The sequence below is a fragment of the Beta vulgaris genome, chromosome 4, assembly GCF_026745355.1.
Source record: "Beta vulgaris subsp. vulgaris cultivar EL10 chromosome 4, EL10.2, whole genome shotgun sequence".
Classification (NCBI taxonomy): domain Eukaryota; kingdom Viridiplantae; phylum Streptophyta; class Magnoliopsida; order Caryophyllales; family Amaranthaceae; genus Beta; species Beta vulgaris.
The window spans coordinates 63,842,281-63,863,239 of record NC_079205.1 but is presented as its reverse complement, the minus strand read 5'-3'; the positions used below and the strand labels follow the sequence as shown (position 1 = coordinate 63,863,239).

General features: G+C 35.3%; 4 protein-coding genes across 4 annotated transcripts; 1 reads left to right on the top strand and 3 right to left on the bottom strand.

Moving 5' to 3' along the window:
• Window positions 1-6,014: 6,014 nt before the first annotated feature.
• LOC104890002 (filament-like plant protein 1) lies at window positions 6,015-10,138 on the top strand. Its single transcript, XM_010675353.4, has 5 exons — window positions 6,015-6,904; window positions 7,719-8,030; window positions 8,456-8,638; window positions 9,121-9,339; window positions 9,633-10,138. The coding sequence occupies exons 1-5, from the start codon at window positions 6,485-6,487 to the stop codon at window positions 10,038-10,040; spliced, it is 1,542 nt and encodes a 513-aa protein (XP_010673655.3). The 5' UTR covers window positions 6,015-6,484; the 3' UTR covers window positions 10,041-10,138.
• Window positions 10,122-11,112, bottom strand: LOC130591227 (protein CNGC15c-like; the record flags this gene model as incomplete). The annotated part of the gene is made up of 1 exon (XM_057394182.1): window positions 10,122-11,112. A coding segment is annotated over one exon (720 nt), but the record flags the coding sequence as incomplete, so codon positions are not given.
• Window positions 11,113-11,345: 233 nt separating this feature from the next.
• LOC104890001 (protein CNGC15b) lies at window positions 11,346-17,418 on the bottom strand. Its single transcript, XM_057394181.1, is given in 7 exon segments — window positions 11,346-11,582; window positions 11,696-11,807; window positions 12,522-12,765; window positions 12,768-12,806; window positions 13,190-13,399; window positions 13,504-13,654; window positions 17,317-17,418. Coding segments are annotated over 7 exon segments (1,095 nt in total).
• A 269-nt stretch (window positions 17,419-17,687) lies between these two features.
• On the bottom strand, window positions 17,688-20,912 carry LOC125496805 (protein CNGC15b-like). The gene is made up of 6 exons (XM_048642406.1): window positions 20,419-20,912; window positions 20,089-20,301; window positions 19,421-19,692; window positions 18,595-18,706; window positions 18,245-18,481; window positions 17,688-17,963 (listed from the first exon to the last, which is right to left on the bottom strand). The coding sequence occupies exons 1-6, from the start codon at window positions 20,785-20,787 to the stop codon at window positions 17,688-17,690; spliced, it is 1,479 nt and encodes a 492-aa protein (XP_048498363.1). The 5' UTR covers window positions 20,788-20,912.
• Between the last annotated feature and the right edge of the window lie 47 nt (window positions 20,913-20,959).

Here is a 20,959-nt window from a genome sequence, read left to right as displayed (position 1 = left end):
TGGCAAAACAAATTTCCCTATTTACCCTCTCATGTCACTATCATATGGTCCACCATTACATTATTAATTCAATTTTACTCCCTTTCTCTCTCTTACTTTAACCCCTTTTATTTGTTTATTTATCTTAAACTCTTTCTCTCTCCTACTTTATTCACACCATGCCCCACACAACTTGATTTTCCTTGGTATTTGTAGGAACAGTAAGTAGGAAGATCTTTAGGAAACGGAGGGAGTATAATGTAAAAACTCCATTGGTGCAGCTTTATTAGGAGTGTTTTTTATTATTGTATTCATATATAAAAATTGACAAATACTATTGCATTGGTATTGACTTTAAGCAGCATGTATGAGGATTTATAAGAAAAAACACATTTTTTTAAGTATATTTTAAGAGGTTAGTGCACCTTTCTTTCAAGGGAGTATAAGAAAAAACACATACATAAGAATAATCTCCCTCTAGATTTTAATCCCTCGTTTTTTTTGTTCTTCCATACATAAGAATCTCCCTCTAGATTTTAATCCCTCGTTTTTTTTTTCCTCTTTAGAATCTCGATACTATTCACAATTAGAGATAATTTTCTAAATTATTTTCAACAATATGATAAAAAATATATATAGTCATATAGGATCTTGTTTGATTCGTCTCAATGAGTACTTTATTAATATTTAATCATTATAACTCTTACTAATACACGTACAATGAAAGATATTTAAGATCAAAGACGTGCATTGACAAACATGAAAGTCATAATAAGAAGAACAAAAAGAAACAAAAGGAGTAGAAGATTATTCTCAATCTTATCAAGTGGAATCTTTTTTACTTTTTTTAACTTTTCTTCTTACGCTCTAAAAAAATGTATCACGATAAATGTTGTTGACCTGTTGAGTGCCTATATTAATAAAGCCACATAATTTTGAAAAAATTCTCAAAATATTGAAAGTAGACAAAGTTTTAGAAGAACTCATGCTTACCCCTAAGAAAATTAAAAGATCTCATGACTAACAATTTATATTAGATTACTAAATCAACATCCCTAAATTAAACCCACCTTTTTCCTTAAACTATTATATTACTTCTATATTTTTTTAGTTGCATCATTGTTTTTCACATTTGTCGAGACAATTCTTTAAATGTTAATATCTCTTATTGGGTGTAAGTGAAAATTATACTTCCTCTGTCCCATAATATAGTGTAGTGCTTGTTTTTTCTTTGCACGGTCTCCAAGATAAACATTTGACTGATGATATCTTCAATTCCTTATTGATAAAAAATATAAAAAGTTGATATTATAAAACTCGAGGTGATCATTTTGGCCCGACCCGTTTTTGGGAAGAATTTTTAGTCTATTTTTTTTGGCCTGCAAAATTCCCGCTAATTTAGGCCCGAAATAGCGGGCTTTGGACACAAAAATTCGACCCGAATTTAGGCCCGGCCCGACCCGACCAATGGGCAAAAATTTTTAACCCCGGCCCGGCCCATGATCACCTCTATATAAAACTACACACCGAGGCAATTCTAAGAAAATCCCACATTTATATTTATACAAATGAGAATATTTGGTCAAAGATTTTTTTTAAAAACAAGCACCATATTATGAGACGGAGGGAGTAAATATTTGATATTTGAAATGCTCGCATTGAGACGAATCTAACAAGACCTTCTTATGTAATACTGCGGAATAGTTTAACAAAGTTGGTTGATTAATAGTGCCATAAAACCAAATGGTGCAACTAAAAAACTACGAAAATATATAATATTAACATTTTAGGGAAAAGTTATATGCAGCCCTAAGGGTTGTATATAACAAGCTAAAAATGGGAATAAGTTGCATTAATTGATCATTTATTACATTGGTTGATGCAAAATTTTCCCATGAATTTACAACTTATTTCTATTTTAAGTAGTGTGTTTATGTCTTATATGCAACCCTAAGGGCTGCATATAGCATAACCCAACATTTTAATACAAGTATATTATTGACTTTCAAAGTGAAGCAAGTAGGCAGCATTGAACTAAAGTTTATGAAATTGGGCGGGGGCAGAAACTTACACAAAAGCATCATCGTACACCAAATTCTAGGAAGAACAAGGATCAAGGTCCTCTTCTTCTAATGAATACATAATTTTAACTTTATATGCTAATCATATATTATTACATACAGAATAAATAAATAAATTAAAAAAAATAATGAAGGAATCCATTTATTGCATTGCTTCTTGCTTGCATTTCAAATCTCTGTTCTTTCAGCAAACCGAGGCTGCACGCCTCTCACTCATTTTCTGCGTTTACTACGCACACAAGGCTGGCAATGTGTTCCCTTTTTCTCCCTTTGCCTGCCCAAATTTTGAATAAAAACAAAACAAACTATAGTTTTGGAAACTATATACAGGCTATGTTCAGTTCACCTTATTTTTGCTTATTTCAGATCTAATCAGATCAGATCAGATCAGATCAGAAAAAATAAGTTCAGATCAGATCAGTTCAGATCATGCTTATATTTAAAAATCATTATATCTTTCATTACATATTAGTAAAAATTATAATAATTTAATATTAATAAAGTACTCATTGAGACGAATCAAACAACACCCCACATGACTATATTTTTCTTATATATTGAGAAAAATCTAAAAGATAAGATCTTGAAATCAGAAAAAATAAGTTCAGATCAGATAAGTTCAGATTAGAAAATTTCAGGTGAACTAAACATAGCCTAAGTATATACTTATATTATATAAGTGTGAGTCTTTTATTAAATATAAAAATTAATTAACTCTCTAAAGATTAGAAGTGGCAACGGATCGGACTTGTACCGGATTATGCATAATCCGACTCCGACCCTACAAGAAGTCGGATTTTAATTATGACATTCGACTATGAGAATCTGAATCAAAACCCGATTTCAAACCCGAACACCCGACTCTGACCCAAGTACGACATCCGACTCCGATAATCCGAATTCGATTCGACTAAAAATTTAAACATCCCACTCCAACTTTTTTTTGGCACGGTTTTATATTATTAAAAAACTTTTATATATTTCAAATGATAGTTAAAAATCTTCGAAAGTATATATAATTAACTAAATTAATTATTATAAACGATATGATGACTATATATATCTTTTACCACATACATTTTATATAGCATACATAAAATAATATTAATATAAAATAAAACCAATTGCTTTGAGAGTTAAAATCAGAGTTAGAGTACTACACATACCTAATACGTTAATATAAAAAAATAAGACTAATTGCCTCAAGTAGAAGTCGGATTATGTCAGAGTCGGATTTTTTATGAGGACCGACTCATCGACTCCGACCCTACTCCGGTCTTTTTAAACGGAGCCGGCTGGATGCAAATTTTTTTTCTTCTTAGAGTCGGCTCGGATTTTTTTTTGCCTCGGGAGCGGATCGGACCAAGTTCAGATTCCGACTGGATTGCCATTCCTACTAAAGATGACTATTTAGAAGATTTTTATCTTCTACGTATCATTAAGATTAAGATGTGATTATATTAGTCAATACTCAATTCAATGGGCTATATGGTTTCTTAAGGAATGTGAGATTTGAACATATTATAAATATTAACTAGTGTCTAGTATTTAACATTTTAACTTTGAATTTTTTTTTCATCACTAATCACATGCATCAATCTTGTTCTTTGTAATTAATTTTGTGTTTGTCTACATTTGATCATGAATTATGAAAAGTCAATTTTAATAATAAGTAAGGTTCAAATAGTGCAACTCCTTTTTAATGTATTTCAGGTAATAATATGTTTAGCTTATTTTGTCTTATTTCACAACAGTTAAATTTAAATTAGTTAAATGTAAATAAAATATATTTGAATAACCTACAAAATAAATTATAAGAAATTGATAATCTTCAAAGAAACTCAGATAATTTTTATTGTAAATCAACAACACTTGAGTAGAACAAACTATATATAAGTTATTTCAAATCTTAGCTCAACTTGATTGATTATTACCCTTATTTTTCTTTTTTTTTGAATTCTCTTCTTTCTTATTTATTAATATGTCTCTTATTTTTACTAAATTAACTTTTCTCTTCCTCTTCAAAAAGTACCATACCTTAAAAATGTTGTGGGTGCATGTCATGGAGCCATAATAGGTCCTCTTGTGCTTAAAATTATGTGAGGCATAGTTTTACTAAATGGAATAATTTTTTGAATTGCGGGTATCAATAGTAAAAAGTACACTACTATAGTATCTTATGAATTATGAACACACTCTTTTCTCATATTCAAAATGCTAGTTTTGAAATGAATATGATTTCAATGTCCACAATAAAAATGTATGTGTGATATATTCTTTACAAAAAATGTGTCGAATTCATATTAATTATTGAAGAGAACATAATCTAGTTTACAATATATATATATATATATATATATATATATATATAATATTATATATATATATATATATATATATATATATATTATATATATATATATATATATATATATATATATATAATATACTAGGTTATGTTCTCTTCACCTAAAACAAAGTGATATGAATTAAATTTTATAATTTAGTTTCATCTGTTTTCTAATTTGACTATATATTGACCATATATTATATCAATATAAGGAATATATACATATAGTAATATTTATATATGATTATGTTCAATTTCTATTAACATGTAGAATTTCAAAAAATCAATTTTTTATAGTTTTAATTAATACAAAATTAAGAAGCTAAGGTTTGATATAATATGGTCTTAATTTTTCTAGTCCAATTTGATCTGATGTAATTTAATTGTAACAAAAATAGAACAATCTACCTATTTTCTCCGTTTCGTTTTAAATGCATCAAATAAATATTTTATATCTCACAAATAATATTCATTCATTACATTTAAAACGAAACGGAGGAAGTATATTCGTTACAAAATCGGCAAAGTTCTAACCTGGTGGGGTTGCAAAAAACAGAACACTGAGAAAGTCTGAAACAATAGGAGAATGGAAATATAGAAACAGGAATGCAGGATTAGGTGAGCCCACTACCTACAACATTCATATACTTTCGTATGCTTTGTTAAAAGTCTCCAAAAAAAACAAACGCTCTGATCTTTGTGCATTTCACAACTCTTTCTCCATGTTCGCATTATGGCCATTCATCTCTTCTTCCACCCCCACCATTGGCTCTTAACCTTTCTATGGGCCCCACATTTAAACATTGTGGTCCCCACTTAATCCCTTCCTTACTTAATCCGTTCTCGTTGAGTTGTAACATACCGACTTTTAAGAATCAAGGATGTCTCGGCCTAATAGTTAAAATTAGGTAATCATGAATCGGGCCGGATCGTGCTTAAAAAAATTGCCTATTGGTCAAGTTGGGTCAAAATTTCTTGGCCAAAGTTCGCTATTTCAGGCCAAATTTTTTTGCCCGAAACCTGCTATTTCGGGCCAAGATGAGCAGGCTTTTCGGGCGGGGTCAAAAACATAGACTAAAAAGTCATTTTTTACTTGCTCAAAGCCCGCCCAAAGCAAAAAAAAAGTGTCGGGCCCGACCGCGGGCCAAAAATTCTTCCCAAAACCTGCCCAAAAAGCGGGTCGGGCCAAATTCTTTGTACTTTGTATTGCATTCGTGGTTCATATGGATAAAAAAAATTTGACGCTATTTACAAAATTCATTTTGACGCTCTTATATTATTTATAGGCAAGAAAAGTTATAGTCATGTGAGGTCTTATTAGATTCTTTCAATAAATATTTTCGAGATACTTCATCTATACTAAAACAAATGAAACACTTATCATTTTGGGTCGTTTTAATATAAATGAAAAGTTAATATAGTTGGTACTTACTTCTCTCTATATCTCTTGATCATATGCGTCCCTCCCTCAAATGAGGTTGGCTCAAGTGATGAGGTTTCCCAACTTATCTAACAAAGTTTAGGGCTCAATTCATATCTCTAACTAACATTTGTTTGGGATTGAGGGAGATTTAGAAAATGTATGGCTTGTAACAAACCTCTCGATGTAAGCCATGTGCAAGGCAGCCCAATGAATTTCTTCTTACGTATCCTTCCTTTTCTATTTGTTTCTTCTCCTAGATTTCCGTATCAATGTCCTATATATTTCATTTAGAACATAATTGAATATTTTTTTGGACTTATTTTCAGTTCATTTTAGTAAAATTTCAATTCGATTAATTCTATTCAGTTAAGTTAGTTTCATCTCACATTGTTTTCATTCCGTTAGTTTATTTTCTCTCAATATAAAAGAACAAGGTCGAAGTATAAAGTTCAAAGTTGTGCGTTGACGAAAGAAGATAAGAGAGGAAGTATTTTTCCCTCTTCCTCCTCCTCCCGTACCGTTATATCCTCTCTTTTCAAATTTTTCTCTCTCCTCCCAACCTACACTACTAGTCTACTACAAAGGCACTAAACACAAAGCAAACAACAAAGTGCAAAAACAACCCAAAAAACTACACACCCAAAAAAAAAAATGACGACGTTAAGAAGACAAAAATGGCACCAACAACCACCACCAACACCAAGAATCCTCCACCTTCCACGTCGGATATCTCGCCGGAAAATACCCACAAAAAACGGCGCCGTTAAATCAAATTCCGACGTAAACCCATTTCTCCGGCGACCTGAAAAGGGTAAATTAGAGATTTTATTTGATCAAGAAAGGGCATTTTCGTACACTTTACCACCGGTGGTACTCTTGGATTCTAACGATAGGGGTAAAAACGAGAATTTACCTGATACTGAGGAACAAAAATGGAGGTTTCAAGCTGAAATGTTGAGAGCAGAGTGTAATTTTTTGAGGATGGAAAGACAAATAGCCGTTAAAAAGTTGGAGAGAGAAAGGGTAGTTTTGGAAAAGAGTTTGAAATCTGCTGTTCATACACTTCTTTCTGTTAGTATCTTACTATTAATCTCATCTTTAATCTAAATTAAATAACTTAATTGTTTTTTATGTGCTTAAGTTTGATTATAATTGTTACACAATATTATTAAGTTAATGTTGTAATATGCCATGCAAATTTGTTACATGTGTTTATATGATGTAATGCAATTTAAGCTCTTTTTTTTTTTTCATATTTATGAATTGGGTTTTTGTTTTTTAAGCTAATTTGATTGATTCATGGTAGTTTATAAGAGTATTGATTTAGGATTATCCATTTTTTTTATCTTCGGATTTTTTTTTATCCATATGAGCCACGCGGAGAGATCACAGCACCTCAGTCTTAACCACTAGGCCAAGACATCCTTGATTTGAATCTTCGGATTATGACACCTAAGCTATTAATATATAATTGAGATAGTTACACTTACACCATAGTTTTTATTCTCTGAATGATGTATAGTTATATACCAATTTGTAAGTCCAATGCAAGATTTTGAATTTTTATTCAAAATCATTCCTTATCTTTTGTGGGTGTTTTTGGCTCTTTTCTTGTTTGCATCTTCTTATCTTAATTCTTATCATTTGAACTTATGTTTCAATGATTGGAGGAGTTTAAATTTGTATAAAAGAAAAAGTAACTATCTTGCAAGATATCTGAGCACTAATGTGGTATCATTTGTCTTGTTTCATATGGAGTTTATTTAGTTGTCATATTATGAACAACATTGCTCAAGTGGTTATGTTTGTATCATGTAATTGATGACTTGATTAATGTAGTTATTTAGTAAGAAGAGTTTCTTAATTTAGTGTTAATGATTCACAGGGAAAGAAGAAAATTCGCGAGGGAGAAAGCGCGAATTCAATGGTAGAGGAGGAGATTGAGGAGTTAGCAAAGAAGCTTGTAGAGTTGCAAAGGAGCTCTAAGGTGAAAAGTCCTGAATTTCATAAATGCAGCAACTTTGATAAGCAAGTATCTTTGCTTCAGAAACAGCTCGAAAAATACAGCGAAATGCAGGATGAAAGCTGTGTTAAGGAGATAACAGAAGTATCAGCAGTTTGTTTACCAACCAATTCTACAAGAAATGGAAAGAGTAGAAGTCATGGTTTGAGATGCCGGTCCACTAGGTTCACTGATGTAAGAGCCAATATCTGTTTGTTTTCACTGCAAGCCTGGTTTTTGCCGAACTGAACTTACTTTTTCTGATTAAGTTGTTTCGCATTGAATTGAAACTTATTCTCACTGATTCAAACAGGGTTTTACCAATTATAACTGATGTAGGCGGATTGAAACTGAAATTTATTATGCATAATCTGTTGCAGTATAGTATTGATTATATTAGAACATGATTCACTTGCTTAATGTTGATTGTTATCATGAAACGAATGGTGTCATGGTTATATCAGGATTCGCTCTAGTAATTGGACGGTCCATTTTACTCTTCTTGCATTATGGTTGCTGTGCAATTCTGATGCTAATATATTAGGTATTCCTGTATGTAAATTTGGAAGTATACACCATGAGCATTTTACATGACTAAAGGAATGAATAATGATATGCAGGTGGAGAATTTGAGAAGAAAAATGGAAGGGTTATCAAAGGGAAAGTTGCTTAAGAGAATGGAAGAAGAGTATGGATTTATGTTGTCTGCTTCAGCTAACTATTCTATTACAAGTTCTGCTTCTACTTCCAAACGATATGACCTTGCCGATTCATCTTCCATTTCATTTCAACAATCCTCACAGGCACGTTCATTCTCTGCTTATACTATACTATTCTATACACTTTGTGTTATCCGGATTCCACTTCACCTTAAGTGCCCGTGTTGGATCCTCAAACTATAACATGGTTTTGGACACTTGAATTTCTCATCTTGGGCTAAAAAACAATGGAGTTTTTTATAAAATATCCGTGTCAGGATACTTGGACATTTAAACTGAGTCCAAGGTTTGCAGTTCTATTCTAGTGGAGAAGTTGATCTAATCAAATCATTCTATTTGCTAAGTGGATCAGATATTTGCACTATATGTTTGGTTTATTCTGCAACAATGCTAAGTGTGTACCATGAAGTCATCACTGGTTGTTTTAGTGCTGCTTTTGACGATTGTTTCTGAACATTTTCTCTTCACATAAAACCTAGAACACCATTGAGTTGTGCGTTATATGTCCTTGTTTGTCTGAATTGATTGAGTAGCTGACCTGTTCTGTGCTAAAATATCACCTGCAGGAGGCTAAGTCAGGGGATTTAAATACGTGCTCAGGCCGTTGTAAAGCTATAGTAAGGAGGATTATGGAACAGGTAAAGGCTGAGACACAACAGTGGTCTCATATGCAAGAGATGCTAGGGCAAGTGAGGGCAGAAATGGAAGAATTACAGGCTTCTCGCGATTTCTGGGAAGAACAAGCTCTTGAAGCTGAACAAAAAATCAAAACCCTTGATTCTGATGTAAGGCTCCTAAACAATGTTCATCTATTTCTCAATCTAGATTTATTTTACGCTCACTTATTACATGGAAAATAAGTTCATATTGGTTAGATTGAAGTCTAATAAGTTTAGATAAGTTCATACTTATAAGTTAAGTTCAGGCCATTAGATCAAATAGGTTCAGATAAGTTCAAATAAGTTAAGTTTAGGATCAACAAATTCTAGGTAAATATAAATCAGGTGTAGACAAACACACCCTTGAGTGCATTCTTCGAAGTTTTGAGGCTGATCGATTTGTTCGGCTTATGATTTAGGTGGAGGAATGGAAACAGAAGGCACTTTCTATTGAAATGAAGGAGAATCAACTGCAAAAACAAGTGCAAGAACTTCAACAAGAGCTTGAAAAACTAAAGGCTGATAAAAGCTGTGAGAATCATGTGAAAGTGAGTAAAGATATAGCACCAATTTCACTAGGAGCCCAGCTTGCAAGGGAGAAAAGAATACTAATGTGTCGTGTTAAAGGAAGTAGCAAGCAAACAAGCGAAAATGCTGAGAAAAAAGAGGTTGATTACAGTGACGGGAAAAAACAAGTGCACAAAAATGGCAGCAAGCTTGCATCGTTGAATCGACATCCATTTAAGGAGATTAGTAATCTGTCACCTCTAGTGAGGCAAAATAGTAGAAGATATGTATACCCTTTACATTGTCCTAATGATTCCTGAACCAGAGGAAGACTTTTGAGAATGTTAATGAGGCTTAGAAATAAAAGCATCTTTTTTGTTAATGATCAATAGAAATGAGAATTAACTTTTGCATACTTTCATTTACCTTAAGATAGATTTCATCAAAAATAAAAACCAAACATATAACCAGAGTGGTATGCACTCCAAATTATTTACAGTGATGCATATATTCCGAAAATGCGCCCTATTATTTCCATATAGTCCCTATAACTCCCACAGATTCCAAAAACACACTATGAAATGCATTTTAAGCGTATGATAGTTATGAATTAGACAATCCTCCCCCCAAAGATATCATTATCCTCGCCACTTGACATGCTAGTAGTTGATTTTAACTCGAAATACTATCATGATCAGATAGTTGGGACTCCATTACCATAAGTGAATGAGATAGCCTATCAGAATCTGATGAGTATCTATTACTCTTCTCCCATCTTAAATTGGTTATCAACCTAGCTGCATAAACTTCAATTCCAGCATCTGGTCTTGGAACAAATATATCCATTTCAGGGTCTTCAGAAGTTAATGCAGCTAACCTCTTTTGTCTCTTGTAACGTAGCCAAGCAGCTTGTATGTAGCATGCAGCCCACATACGCCATTGTTGTGAGTACAACTTGAACTTGTGTCTGAGGTTTCTACTATGCAGTGTAGGAAACTGTGAAGCGACAAATTTTAGATCCTTTGCTGTAAGGCAGAATGTTTCGACATCAGATATAGCCCTGATTGTTCGAGTTGAGGGTGGTAGTGTGTCATCAGGACATGAATCAAGTACCCATATGAGCAGTTCCTCACCACAGAAACCACCATGACTGATTTGAGAAGAACTGAAGAACCCAGTTCGGCCACCATCTGTGGTGTAGGAATCAAGTTGACCGCGAATAATGAAAGATATTTCACTCACAGGGTCACCTTCACGTACAAGGAATGTGCCTTCAGTGTAATGGGCAGGCTCTAATCTTTCACATATCACATCTAGTGTCAACTCATCCATTTGGTCAAAAACTGGTACCTTCAACCATGAAAACAAAATTTTGATCTTACTAGAAGGTATATATTTGAATCAATATGACAGCTGAAGTGTAAGAAGCTATTATGAAGGTCATGTTCACATCACCTGATTTTTACATAATTGAAATCATTCATACTGATAAAATTGATTTTAACTAATTAAAACTATCTATCATAATAGTAACTATTGGTAAATTACGAGTTATAAGTTTAAATGAGGACGAATAAGTTCATATAAGTTTGTACGAGGATTTCTAAAGAGAAAAGAACGAAACCTTACTTGACGGACAAGTTAGGCACAATGCGTTTGACTTCTCTTTGAAGTTCACCAGGAAAGGCAGTGAGCAGAGATTTTTCATCAACTCCTCTAGTAGCCAACCACTTGTTTCGGTCACATCTCTGCACATGTTGCTTTAGCTCTGGAGGTAGTTGTCTGTGTTGCATCCATTCTTCGATGTCATTTCTTTTGAGTCGCCACTCTTCTAATCTTGCAGTAATAGATAGCAAGTTCCTCTAAACACAAGCAAGAACAAAGTAGAAACAGGAAACAACTACAAAATGAGATACCTTGATAGAGAAATACAAGCCTTATATTTTGCAATAAGCCTTAATTTAGTAGAACTAACTTGCATATTTGTAATGAGTGATGCCAAGAAAAGGAGTCCAAGCGTCCCGACTATGACACAGTAGATGTTTTCTGAAATGTATATGCTTGGCACTAGTGTCTGTCCTGTTGAGCTGCACCAAAAACATTTATTGATTAAACATAAGGCTAAAGAGGGCTGACAGATATCCCCCAGGGATGCACTCAACTTGTCCATCCTAGGTACATATTAGTATATTCGTTTCTCACCCTCTTCCCGATATATACCAACCTTTTATACTACCACACCAGCCTAAAGGTGCACTGGGCTGAGCCGGCTTGAAGCAGTACACTAGTATACGACCAAGCATGGAGAAAATGCGACAGATATGGGCATAAGGTAGGCACGATATGTCATGATATTTTGTGTGTCTCAAGTCTTGGGCCGTGCCTAAGGCACATTTGTGGATTTGAAAGCTGGACACTAAGGCATGAATTTCTGCACAGCAGCATCACAATTTTTTAAAGTCTAGAAACAAAGGCCGGACACAATATATCAGTGGGCTGTGTCTGAATTTCTGTTTTGTGTCTGACTGCCAGTCTGCCATGACATTGTCACGAGCTCACTTGTCGAGTCTAATCAAGCTCTAGGATGGAGGGCTTAACACAAGCACGGCCAGTGCCAGTAAAATGTGAGTCTGTAGTTGTAACTGGTCACATTCAGTACCACCACCTTTGTTCATAGCACGACGACCCACTTTTTCACCCCGGGGAGGATAACATTCCTCTAAACATAAAGTCTATATTGCCAAGGTATCATCAAGTGATAACTGTATAAAACGGCAAATATCAATAGAAAGGAGATTTACCAGATTGCCTGCAGTCCAATCCAGAGAGCAAAACTGTACTTGTATATAAAAGGAGATGATGAAGCACCAGTTGTTACTCCAAGAGTGTATATACCGAATTGATAATAGCCACTATCTGGATCACACAGTCTTGTGGCATTGCTTGACACGAACGAGCCCCTTCTACAGTCAAAGACTTCATAGCCACAAGAATTTCTTTCTTGATCACACACACTCTTCCAGCATTCTTCTTGTCTCTCTATGTAAATAAGTACCAGCATGCACCTGAAATCTTACTTGCCAAATACAACAGCAAGAGGTATTATTACTCAACAAAGCCAAATGGTCATCTACACCTATGTGCTATGTCACTCAAACTCGAGTACATATATATATGTTGGACACAGATACTACATGTTCTAAAGTTCAACTCAGCTGCTATATGGATATTTTTCATGTTTTTGGCCAAAAATGAAGTGTTTAAGTGCACATACCCTCGTCAGGCTGTCAAACACACAACGCGGGTACTTAAGGAGTTAAGGTAAAATGAAAAGTACGAGTATCTGACACGAAGACTTAAAGTCTGATACATGTGCTTCTTTCTTTCACTCGGAAAACTATTATTGGACTTGATCTAAGCTTATCTGAGTTTTTACATTAAAAAAGATGATGTGATACAACTGACTTACATGGCTTGCCACATAAGAGTAACAGATCAAGAGCAGCCCTCAACCAAATAGTTTCAGAAACAACACCAGTGGCATTCATAGCTTGAATCGATAGCGGATATATGCGGTAAAGTCTAAACAAGTACTGGAAGAATATGATGAATCTTAACACAATCTTTGGATCCCAAATTATTGACCCTTCCACATTTGGTATAACTCCCACACCAGAACCTGAAATTCAGCAGTGTATATATGATAAATAAGTATAATTCATACTGCCAGAATGTAATGATCTGAGCAAAGATTATGTCAGTAAAAACTGATATAATGGAAACAGACATAATGGACCTGAGGAATAGGCAAAGCAGCAACGAAATCCATCCAGAAGGCCTTGTTAAGATACCTTAACGCGATATGCGTAGGATCAATGATGAGCTCTCCTATGCCAAAGACACGAGAAGAAGGAGCTACATAAGCAGTTCGAAACTGAAACAATATATGAAGCCAGTAAAAAACATCATTGACAGAACGTAAGATGATGAAAGTTGTATCAAGAGTAGTGTCATTTTCAACACATAAATGATCTTGTTGAACTCTCACTTTTGGTGAGAAGAAGAAAAGAGGGTCAATGAAGAGAGAAACCATCATTGATATGAAGAAAATATGATTCCATTTTTGAGCATTTTCTGCTCCAGGATCTATTATTAGCTTATTCATCACCTTGTTTGTTCAAGGAAATATTTGGTTCTAAGTTTGATTTTTCCAATTTTTTTTGGTTTTAGTCAACTATTAAAGAAGAAAACAAAGTGATCAACTGATTCATCAACTACTTCACCTTCACAAAGATGAAAACAAACAACTCTTGGACAAGAATTTTAATATTAATTAATAATCCAAAGTTTCGTCCATATTCTGAACTTAGATAATGTTTTGTTATTAATAGACCCATGTCTTCAGAAAATTTGTCTATGACTCAAAAAAAAAATAAAAAATGGTGCAACTCTAAGAGTTAGTCCCCAATTTTTTCGACTTATTTTCAGTCCTCATAAGTTTAGATAACTTTAATTATGTTCTAATAAGGATTAATAAAAGTCTAATAATTTAAGATGAGTTCAGATAAGGTCTAATGGTGCCAAGCACACACGCCAATGTTACAAGTCACGTCGGCACTCCTGGAAATGTTTCGGAAGAAAACAAGCAAAATTGAAGGTTATAATACACGCTTTGAGACTTTCCCGGTACCAAACTCCGAACGCCACGGAATGCCTCATGGGTGCATGGGAGGTCATTAGAAAGGAGCCATGTAGCTTGGATCGAATATGTGGATGTCTTTACGTTCATTTCGAGGCAGTTTTAGATTTCACGGGAAAAGAAAAAATGGGGTGTTCAGAGGCTTTTCGAGGCAATGCAAATGGTGCCAAGCACTCGCGCAATGGTACAAGTCACGTCAGCATCCTGCGAATGTTTTGGGAGAAATATGACCAGGTCCGGAGAAGTCCAAAAATGTCGCAAAAACAAGCAAAATTGAAGTTATAATACACGCTGTCGGACCTTCCCGGGGCCTGAGCTTCGAATGCCACAGGATGCCTCCTAGGGACATGAGAGGTCATTGGAAAGGAATCATGTGGCTTGGAATGAATATGTGAATGCCTTTACGTTCATTTCGAGGCAATTTTGGGTTTCACGAGAAATAAGCAAATGGGGTGTTCAGAAGCTTTTTGAGGCAATGCAAATGGTACAAAGCATCCGTGCAACGTTACAAATAATTTGGTGCTCCTAAGAATATTTCGGGAGAAAAAATGACCAGGTCCGAAGAAGTCAAAAATATCGCAAAAACAACCAAAATTGAAGGTTATAATACACGCTTTCGGACTTTCCCGTGGTCCGAGCTCCGAACGCCACGGAATGCCTCCTGAGGACATGGGAGGTCATTAGGAAGGAGTCATGTGGCTTGGGTCAAATATGTGGATGCTTTTAAGTTCATTTCGTGGCAGTTTTAGGTTTTACGAAAAAATGAACAAATGAGGTGTTCAGAGGCTTTCTAAGGCAATGCAAATGGTGCAAAGCACACGCGCAATGTTACAAGTCATGTCGGCACTCTTAGGAATGTTTCGGGAGCAAATATGACCAGACCCGAAGAAATAAAAAAATGTCCCAAAAACAACCAAAATAACATGCATTAACAACCCGTAAAAGAAGTAAGAAACTTGATTCAAGAATATTCTTTTTTTATTTTTTTGGGATTATAATTAGTTGGGATAATAAATAATTAAAGATATAAACATACATCTATCATCAGATAATATCAATTTATAACTTATTATTTTTATTGGAGCACTACTCAGTACTCACCATAGTATGCCTAAAAACCTCTATTATCCAGTAAAAAATTAAATTGCACTACTACTCATAAAATACGCCTATAAAATATATGTATTTTTTATATAAATAAATAACATAATCTAGATCATTGTTTAAAAGGATTGTGGTTGAATATTGTACCAAATACAAGATAATGTATCCTACATCGACTCAGTACTCTCTGGAAAACATTACTCTTTACACTAGAAATGCAAATAAAAAATCATAACGCTCAACAATATTTAGCTGCATACCGTAAATATTACACTATTAATTTAGTTTTCTAACACCTTTTGATGTTACTATTAATATTAATATATTATTTATATATATATATATATATATATATAATATATATATATATATTATATATATATATATATATATATACATAATATATGACTTACGAGAATAATATATAACTGTTTTTGGTGTCAGAGAACGATTAAGCGCGATGATATATACGAAATCCGACTCGAGGTTTTAAAATATTAACTATGGCCTACTATTAGATGACATCACACTCACAAGAACATAAATAAGAGAATAAATGGTGACATAATACATTAGCAATCAATTAACTTTTGCAATTAACAACTTTCTTATTAATTATGTGAGATATGGCAATCAACCAACCTAAATGGTTTTTGCTCATGATTCTATCTTTACGGTTTCTTTTAGGTGAAATCACTAAGTGGATTTTTCTTCCTGTTTTAGTAGAAAATATTTTAAAATCATAACATTGATGATCAACCAACACACTTGTTATAACGGATGTGAGGAAGAACAAATAATGAATGCAAAAACAATAAAAACAGACAACAGATTTACGTGGTTCACCAATTTGGCTACGTCCACGGCAGAGAGAGGGAAAATATTTTATTATATGAGAAGAACAGATTACAGAGAGAAAAGAATGTATTTCGTGATAAGAAACCCTAGAATATAAACAGAGTATTTATATCCCGTCAGAAAAACACGAAAACGGTTTACCGGGCAGCCGCCCGATCGGGTCGGGCGAACCCGCCCGATCGGGCGGTAATTATTTCCTTCCCCAGCTTCGTTCGCGCCCGGTCGGGCGAGAACGCCCGAGTCGTAATTCGGTGTCTCGCCCGATCGGGCGAAGAGGCCCGATGGCATCGGGCGAGACTGCTTTTCACTTCCAGCTCTTCTCTCGTTGCGGGCCCGATCGGGCGGTATCCAGAAACTCGCTTTTGACGCATTTCTTCGAACACCTTCGATGCACAATGATTCAAGGCATATTTCTACAAATCTCCACCTTGACTTGAATCCTCTCATAATAACCCAAAAACAGATGCATTGATCACAACGCCCAGAATCTCCCAAACACCAGATTTGTCCCAAAAGACAACCAGACCAGATTAGTCCCTAAGGACCCCAGAATTGCCCCAAAAGGGCAACTAACAATCACGAACATTAAGTAAGTCCAAGCAATGTTGGAACTTACTCTGCGGAACCGGCTTGGTGAACATATCAGCAGGATTATCAGCAGTTCCTACCTTCTTCACCTGAATCCTTGTCTCACTCCTCAGAAAATGATATCTGACATCAATATGTTTAGTCCTCTCATGATGGACTTGATCCTTTGCTAGACATATTGCACTTAAACTGTCACAGAACACAGTTGCTTGATCATGATGTAGACCCAAATCACTGATTAACCCCTTTAACCAGATCCCCTCCTTAGCTGCTTCTGTCAAGGCCATGTACTCTGCCTCAGTAGTAGACAAAGTTACAGTAGGTTGTAAAGTTGCTTTCCAACTCACCACAGAACCACCAAGAGTAAACACATATCCAGTCATAGACCTTCTACCATCTACATCTCCAGCATAATCAGAATCAGAATATCCTGCAACTAAGCAAGCCATATCACCTCCATAAATGAGACCAATATCTGACGTACCTCTAAGGTACCGAAAGATCCTCTTGACTGCCTGCCAATGCTCCTTACCAGGATCACCCATGAACCTACTAACCACACTGACTGCATGTGCAAGATCCGGCCTAGTGCAAACCATAGCATACATCAGACTCCCTACTGCACTAGCATACGGGACCCGACTCATGTACTCCTTCTCCTCAGCCGACTTAGGTGCAAAAGCCACAGACAAATGACTATTCGAAGCACTTGGAGTATCTATAGGTTTTGTGTGTCATCAGGACATGAATCAAGTACCCATATGAGCAGTTCCTCACCACAGAAACCACCATGACTGATTTGAGAAGAACTGAAGAACCCAGTTCGGCCACCATCTGTGGTGTAGGAATCAAGTTGACCGCGAATAATGAAAGATATTTCACTCACAGGGTCACCTTCACGTACAAGGAATGTGCCTTCAGTGTAATGGGCAGGCTCTAATCTTTCACATATCACATCTAGTGTCAACTCATCCATTTGGTCAAAAACTGGTACCTTCAACCATGAAAACAAAATTTTGATCTTACTAGAAGGTATATATTAATCAATATGACAGCTGAAGTGTAAGAAGCTATTATGAAGGTCATGTTCACATCACCTGATTTTTACATAATTGAAATCATTCATACTGATAAAATAATTGATTTTAACTAATTAAAACTATCTATCATAATAGTAACTATTGGTAAATTACGAGTTATAAGTTTAAATGAGGACGAATAAGTTCATATAAGTTTGTACGAGGATTTTCTAAAGAGAAAAGAACGAAACCTTACTTGACGGACAAGGTTGAGGCACAAATGGCGTTTGACTTCTCTTTGAAGTTCACCAGGAAAGGCAGTGAGCAGAGATTTTTCATCAACTCCTCTAGTAGCCAACCACTTGTTTCGGTCACATCTCTGCACATGTTGCTTTAGCTCTGGAGGTAGTTGTCTGTGTTGCATCCATTCTTCGATGTCATTTCTTTTGAGTCGCCACTCTTCTAATCTTGCAGTAATAGATAGCAAGTTCCTCTAAACACAAGCAAGAACAAAGTAGAAACAGGAAACAACTACAAAATGAGATACCTTGATAGAGAAATACAAGCCTTATATTTTGCAATAAGCCTTAATTTAGTAGAACTAACTTGCATATTTGTAATGAGTGATGCCAAGAAAAGGAGTCCAAGCGTCCCGACTATGACACAGTAGATGTTTTCTGAAATGTATATGCTTGGCACTAGTGTCTGTCCTGTTGAGCTGCACCAAAAACATTTATTGATTAAACATAAGGCTAAAGAGGGCTGACAGATATCCCCCAGGGATGCACTCAACTTGTCCATCCTAGGTACATATTAGTATATTCGTTTCTCACCCTCTTCCCGATATATACCAACCTTTTATACTACCACACCAGCCTAAAGGTGCACTGGGCTGAGCCGGCTTGAAGCAGTACACTAGTATACGACCAAGCATGGAGAAAATGCGACAGATATGGGCATAAGGTAGGCACGATATGTCATGATATTTTGTGTTCTCAAGTCTTGGGCCGTGCCTAAGGCACATTTGTGGATTTGAAAGCTGGACACTAAGGCATGAATTTCTGCACAGCAGCATCACAATTTTTTAAAGTCTAGAAACAAAGGCCGGACACAATATATCAGTGGGCTGTGTCTGAATTTCTGTTTTGTGTCTGACTGCCAGTCTGCCATGACATTGTCACGAGCTCACTTGTCGAGTCTAATCAAGCTCTAGGATGGAGGGCTTAACACAAGCACGGCCAGTGCCAGTAAAATGTGAGTCTGTAGTTGTAACTGGTCACATTCAGTACCACCACCTTTGTTCATAGCACGACGACCCACTTTTTCACCCCGGGGAGAATAACATTCCTCTAAACATAAAGTCTATATTGCCAAGGTATCATCAAGTGATCAACTGTATAAAACGGCAAATATCAATAGAAAGGAGATTTACCAGATTGCCTGCAGTCCAATCCAGAGAGCAAAACTGTACTTGTATATAAAAGGAGATGATGAAGCACCAGTTGTTACTCCAAGAGTGTATATACCGAATTGATAATAGCCACTATCTGGATCACACAGTCTTGTGGCATTGCTTGACACGAACGAGCCCCTTCTACAGTCAAAGACTTCATAGCCACAAGAATTTCTTTCTTGATCACACACACTCTTCCAGCATTCTTCTTGTCTCTCTATTGTAAATAAGTACCAGCATGCACCTGAAATCTTACTTGCCAAATACAACAGCAAGAGGTATTATTACTCAACAAAGCCAAATGGTCATCTACACCTATGTGCTATGTCACTCAAACTCGAGTACATATATATATGTTGGACACAGATACTACATGTTCTAAAGTTCAACTCAGCTGCTATATGGATATTTTTCATGTTTTTGGCCAAAAATGAAGTGTTTAAGTGCACATACCCTCGTCAGGCTGTCAAACACACAACGCGGGTACTTAAGGAGTTAAGGTAAAATGAAAAGTACGAGTATCTGACACGAAGACTTAAAGTATGATACTTGGGATTGTTCCCTTCACTTGGAAAACTATTATTGGAATTGATCTAAGCTTATCTGAGTTTTTACATTAGAAAGGATATGTGATACAACTGACTTACATGGCTTGCCACATAGAAGAGTAACAGATCAAGAGCAGCCCTCAACCAAATAGTTTCAGAAACAACACCAGTGGCATTCATAGCTTGAATCGATAGCGGATATATGCGGTAAAGTCTAAACAAGTACTGGAAGAATATGATGAATCTTAACACAATCTTTGGATCCCAAATTATTGACCCTTCCACATTTGGTATAACTGCCCACACCAGAACCTGAAATTCAGCAGTGTATATATGATAAATAAGTATAATTCATACTGCCAGAATGTAATGATCTGAGCAAAGATTATGTCAGTAAAAACTGATATAATGGAAACAGACATAATGGACCTGAGGAATAGGCAAAGCAGCAACGAAATCCATCCAGAAGGCCTTGTTAAGATACCTTAACGCGATATGCGTAGGATCAATGATGAGCTCTCCTATGCCAAAGACACGAGAAGAAGGAGCTACATAAGCAGTTCGAAACTGAAACAATATATGAAGCCAGTAAAAAACATCATTGACAGAACGTAAGATGATGAAAGTTGTATCAAGAGTAGTGTCATTTTCAACACATAAATGATCTTGTTGAACTCTCACTTTTGGTGAGAAGAAGAAAAGAGGGTCAATGAAGAGAGAAACCATCATTGATATGAAGAAAATATGATTCCATTTTTGAGCATTTTCTGCTCCAGGATCTATTATTAGCTTATTCATCACCTTGTTTGTTCAAGGAAATATTTGGTTCTAAGTTTGATTTTTCCAATTTTTTTTGGTTTTAGTCAACTATTAAAGAAGAAAACAAAGTGATCAACTGATTCATCAACTACTTCACCTTCACAAAGATGAAAACAAACAACTCTTGGACAAGAATTTTAATATTAATTAA

Excerpts from the sequence above, each read along its gene's own strand:
- LOC104890002 (XM_010675353.4), top strand. The coding sequence starts at position 6,485 with ATGACGACGTTAAGAAGACAAAAATGGCACCAACAACCACCACCAACA. Across the intron at positions 6,905-7,718 it reads CTGTTCATACACTTCTTTCT|GGAAAGAAGAAAATTCGCGA; the intron begins GTTAGTATCTTA and ends AATGATTCACAG. Across the intron at positions 8,639-9,120 it reads CATTTCAACAATCCTCACAG|GAGGCTAAGTCAGGGGATTT; the intron begins GCACGTTCATTC and ends TATCACCTGCAG.
- LOC125496805 (XM_048642406.1), bottom strand. The coding sequence starts at position 20,787 with ATGAATAAGCTAATAATAGATCCTGGAGCAGAAAATGCTCAAAAATGG. Across the intron at positions 18,482-18,594 it reads CACTCATTACAAATATGCAA|AGGAACTTGCTATCTATTAC; the intron begins GTTAGTTCTACT and ends GCTTGTGTTTAG. Across the intron at positions 17,964-18,244 it reads GCCTCAACCTTGTCCGTCAA|GTACCAGTTTTTGACCAAAT; the intron begins GTAAGGTTTCGT and ends TCATGGTTGAAG.